General features: G+C 41.4%; 1 protein-coding gene across 1 annotated transcript; it reads left to right on the top strand.

Annotated features, from left to right (window-relative positions):
• Nucleotides 1-1,896: 1,896 nt before the first annotated feature.
• On the top strand, nt 1,897-4,566 carry LOC102229375 (TIR domain-containing adapter molecule 1-like). Its single transcript, XM_005812505.2, has 2 exons — nt 1,897-2,140; nt 2,298-4,566. The coding sequence occupies exon 2, from the start codon at nt 2,430-2,432 to the stop codon at nt 4,119-4,121; it is 1,692 nt and encodes a 563-aa protein (XP_005812562.1). The 5' UTR covers nt 1,897-2,140; nt 2,298-2,429; the 3' UTR covers nt 4,122-4,566.

The following is a 4,566-nucleotide window of genomic DNA, read 5'->3' as shown; positions in this document are numbered from 1 at the left end:
TCTTACTATATGCTTTTGCCTGAAGGTGGAAGCAGATTTACTGCCAGGCTGACTAACACAGCTGCTGGGGGAGCATGTCTCTCGTTAAAGGAATTGTCCTCAATAGATATGGACGTTTGGCAGCACGTTACGTAACTAACTGGGGATCATCTCCAGGCGGCGTGGGTGTTGGGATTCAGTGTGTGTGTGCATGTGTGTGTGTGTCTAAGAGAGTGAGTGGGTGAAAGTTTTTTTTTCCGCTGGGTTGAGCGACTTTGAGTGCCTCAAATAAACTTAAATAGAATCAAATAAACTTGATGTTTAATACAAAATGTATAAGCATCCTGCTTTTCTAAATGCGGATAATAAGAAACTAATTAATGTCAGTTTATTACAGACATGTAATGCTTTTCACGTGTTATTTTATTATAAGAAGTGGTGCAGTAGCACTGAATATTTGTACGCTCCACATGTTCTTTGTGAGTAGGTCATCTGTGCCCTCTTTGTCATTACCTGTCATATTTAACACACCTTGGTGGCATGTGCAAAGAAAGGTTTGCTGAATTAAGTACATGAATGTCAATTAAAGTCAAGTTATGTTATCCAATATACAGTAATTACCTTACCCACATTTAATCAGACATTTCTTTGATCTGATACAACAAAAGCGGGCTTGTTTAGGGCACTCTGCACAGCAGATGAAACCTATACAGAATTGTCCTATTTTGTGTTTTTATTTGTTTATTTAATTTAATTTATCTCTCTCGATCATGTTACATGGCATAGAACACAAGTAAGAGCAAAACATAGCAGCTGCCACGACTGCAACTATCAAAGTTATCTAAACATAATCTAGCAACATGTTCAAAACTAATTCATGTCCATGTGCCGTTTCAGTCCTTTTGAATATCGTCAGTAGTAGCCTGAAGACTGATGCGGAAATGATTGTAATTCTTGGTAAAAAAAACATATTTGCAGTTCATAATAAAATAAATACACTCTCTGACGATATTTTAATTTATTTAGTTGTATCCGTATAGTAATTTAAATGCTTTTTGTCAGGGGGACTTTTGATTTGTGAATGGCATAAAAATGACACATCAAAGCAAAGGGAGACGTGAGTTCAGCCAAAGTTAAAGAGTATCTCATTAAAGTGGCTGAATTTAGCATTTAAGCTGCATAGCTCTCTGGGTTGTTTTGGTTGGTTATGTTACATTAAGAAAATACATTTTTCCATAATCAATGTAATAAATGTCTTAAAAGGTTTAGAGGTGTTTACAGTGACTCAGAAACTGCATCTGTGTGAGTAAGAAAGCTTTTTGAGTGAAAAGATGGGAGCAGCTCTTCAGCCGGGCTGGTGGTGTGTGTTGCAGCTGAGCGGTGAAATTTTATTCTGTAAGGAAATCTAAACACTTCCAATAGAGTGACTCTAATCCCTCACATTGTAAACATATCGCTCTGCTCTCAGCACAGAGGCTCTCTGTCTGCGCTGGGTTCAGGGATTTGGTGTTGGCTTGCTCTCTGCCTGGTGTGACCCCACCCCTGGTAAATACAGGCTTGGAGGTTTCCTCCGTTGATAAAAATACACCAGCCTCTTTGCAGAGAGGGAGAACGACAGAGCCAGATGTGGGGGGAAAAAACCCAACAAATTCTTCTCTTTTGCACGTCCATTGTGCATTTGGAGCTGAAGATTTGCACTTTACGACATTACAAGAGTTATTCTTTGTTGTTGTTTTTTTATAGAGATTTTAAAATGTGTGACATCTTTAAGAAATATTTTAACTACTAGAGACTAACTGTTATGAGCGTTACAAGTTTGTTTTCTCAAAATGTCAACGGCAATAAATGTTTTTTCCCGCTTTCCGTCATTTTTGACCCTCTTGAACTACCGTACTTTACTCATCGTGACATCAGCACGCTGTTGTTTGAGTTAGCTTCAAGCTGACTGTCCTGAACCTGCAACAGGTAGATTCTCAATAAAAGGCTGGAGTCCTGAAGCCGGAAGAAAAGTTTTAGTTATTTTAAGGGATCCATCTGAGTAGTAAGAGTTTCTTGTTAGGTAAAACAAAATGTTGAAGTGAGAAGGTCATCACTTTCTGACTAACTTCCTTGTTTGAACTAAAAGCAGATCTGTTATCATTGCTCCAGTGAAATCATTCCGGTAAGTAATTACTGATTTATGATCATATTAAGGTCAAGGAAGTTACACAAGAAGTTGATTTATTTCCATTAATTCGACGCTTTTTCCACCCCCTTGATCTCTTTTGAGTAATATTTTATATACATTTGATCTCATTTGTATTCATGTCTCTTTATAGAAAGGAAAACTGCAAGCCTCTCCTCAGAAGGGCAACATGCTGATAATCTGAAGAAAATGCATCTAGGAAATCAAATGTGATCTCGTTGACCTCGTTTCTCTGCCCAAAACCAGTTGGCACCTAATCCGTATAATGAATCATACAGAACTGGAAAATCAAGGGACAGGACTGAGGGCTGTCTTTGACATTTTGGAAAAGGCACCTTCAGAGCGATTACTCAGCCTCACGTTCCAGTTGGGTGAGTCTCCTGAAGACACGATCATACACGCTTTGTGTCTGATCATCCTCCAGAGAGAAGCCCTGGCCCTGGAGAAGCTCCAGATGCTAGAGGACAACCCCCTCGCCAACCATCTGGCTGAAAAGTGGCACTCAGGCGGAGGTAAATTCGACGATTTCGGAGCTCACTGTAGCCTGTTTGAGGCCAAGATGGGAGAGTCTTTGTCATCGCTGGCTCGGGTTTTTAAAATTTTGTCTGAACAAAGGTTGTGCGAGCCACGTCTAAGGAATCTGGCTTACAAGAGAGCCATTTTCTGTGAATGCCTAAACACAAGCTCTCTGGAATATGAAAATTTTAGAGAGGAGGCCAGAGCTGTATGTGGGCCTCAGTTTACAGAGCCCATGTGCTTCCACTCCGATCTGAAATCGGAGTCTTCCATCGATCCATGCAGGAAAATCAGTGAAGGAAAGGCAACTTTAAATACTGCTGCTTCTCTGGATGAGTCTGCAAATGTTCACTGCCTGCCCACCCCCCTGCAAGACAGTCCGTCTGAGCCTTCATACCCTTCTCATCTCGAGATAAGTCTTCCTCCAACAATTTCTTATCAAGGGGACAAAGCAGCTGCTGAATCTCCAGGAAACCCAATATTAAATCCTTCCATCAATGAAAATAAAACAGAAAATGTCCCAGAACAAATTCACTGTACATCTCCTCAGCACACATCGACTGAAATATCTCAGTTTGGAGCAAAGAAAAGCATTAAGATAGAAGAAGCGTCAATGAGGAGTAACGAGAGTGCAGCCCAGCCACTAAAACCCTACACTCAGACTAAATCAAGCCTACCGGCTGCTACACACATTATTCTTCCAAGCAGTACTGGTCTAAAAAGCACACACATAAGCAAAGTAGATGAAGAGGAGGACGAGGAGGACATATTTTATGCATTCGTTATCTTGCATGCTCCAGAAGATTCGGATGTGGCAGAGAGCATGAAGGAAAAACTTGAGGCAGTCATCGGTATCGAAGGGGCAACTTTCTCAGGGGACTTTGCCGTTCCAGGAAAGAGCACTCTGAGGTGCGTGGAGGACGCCGTCAACAACTCTGCCTTCACCTTCCTGCTGCTCACGCGCAACTTCAACTCTCAAATGGTGGAAATGAAAACCAACATTGCCCTCATCAACTCTATAAACAACGCACACAAATTTAACACGGTTATCCCCCTGCTGCCTCTGGAGAACTGCATGCCAAAAGAGCAGATGCCCATCACCTTGCAGACATTGATGCCACTGGACGAGAGGAAGAACTTTGAGAGAAAACTGAAAAAGGCTTTTAATAAAGCAAAGATTGAAAAACAGAGAAAGATCTGGGTTCAGGAACAGAGAATGAAGAGGATGAGGTTGAAGGAAAAAGAGCGGCAGAGGCTTTACATGGAGCAACAGCTTGTTCTTGGAGCTGCCGTACAACGAGAGCAGGACAGTGGGGATCCAGGGCCTCAGCGGCTGGCGCACAGCATTCACATCGAAAATGCAAACTATATTGTGATTGGGAATGACTCGACAATGACTGTGGGTGTAGAGGGAAGTGCAGACAAAGGTGGCCTAAGTTGAAGAAAGAGAAAGATGGAAGGATAAGAAAGTAGAAAAAAAATATTCTGAACACTAAAAGTGTTAAAGTTGGAGCAGCTGCGTGGTTTTCATTGCAAATTGTTTTATTGTTCTCAACACAGTCGGTAAAAGGGACAAATCAGCACTTCTACATACTACAAAGGAGGAGGAATCAAAGGAGAGACCAATCTTTAAGTATGGCTCAAGACTGCCACCTACTGACTGAAACTGAGCGTACAATCTCATGTCCACTCAGCTGTACGAACACTGTTTGGACACTAGAGGGCTCTGTCGGCACACTTTTATCATTGACTTTCGCAGGCTGAAGTATCCTGGTAATGTCCTTTGAGTTTCCATAAAATGTTGCAAAGATAAATGTTTGCACAATAAGTTTGGTTGACTATGTGGGAAGAGGTTTGACACATCTGTAACTAAAAAATACATGCGA

The sequence above is a fragment of the Xiphophorus maculatus genome, chromosome 6 (assembly GCF_002775205.1).
Source record: "Xiphophorus maculatus strain JP 163 A chromosome 6, X_maculatus-5.0-male, whole genome shotgun sequence".
In the NCBI taxonomy this organism is placed as follows: Eukaryota; Metazoa; Chordata; class Actinopteri; order Cyprinodontiformes; family Poeciliidae; genus Xiphophorus; species Xiphophorus maculatus.
The sequence above is the reverse complement of the archived record's forward strand: the minus strand, read 5'-3'. Positions and strand labels throughout refer to the sequence as shown.

Bases quoted from the DNA above. Each gene is read 5' to 3' on its own strand.
- LOC102229375 (XM_005812505.2), top strand. From the start codon at position 2,430: ATGAATCATACAGAACTGGAAAATCAAGGGACAGGACTGAGGGCTGTC.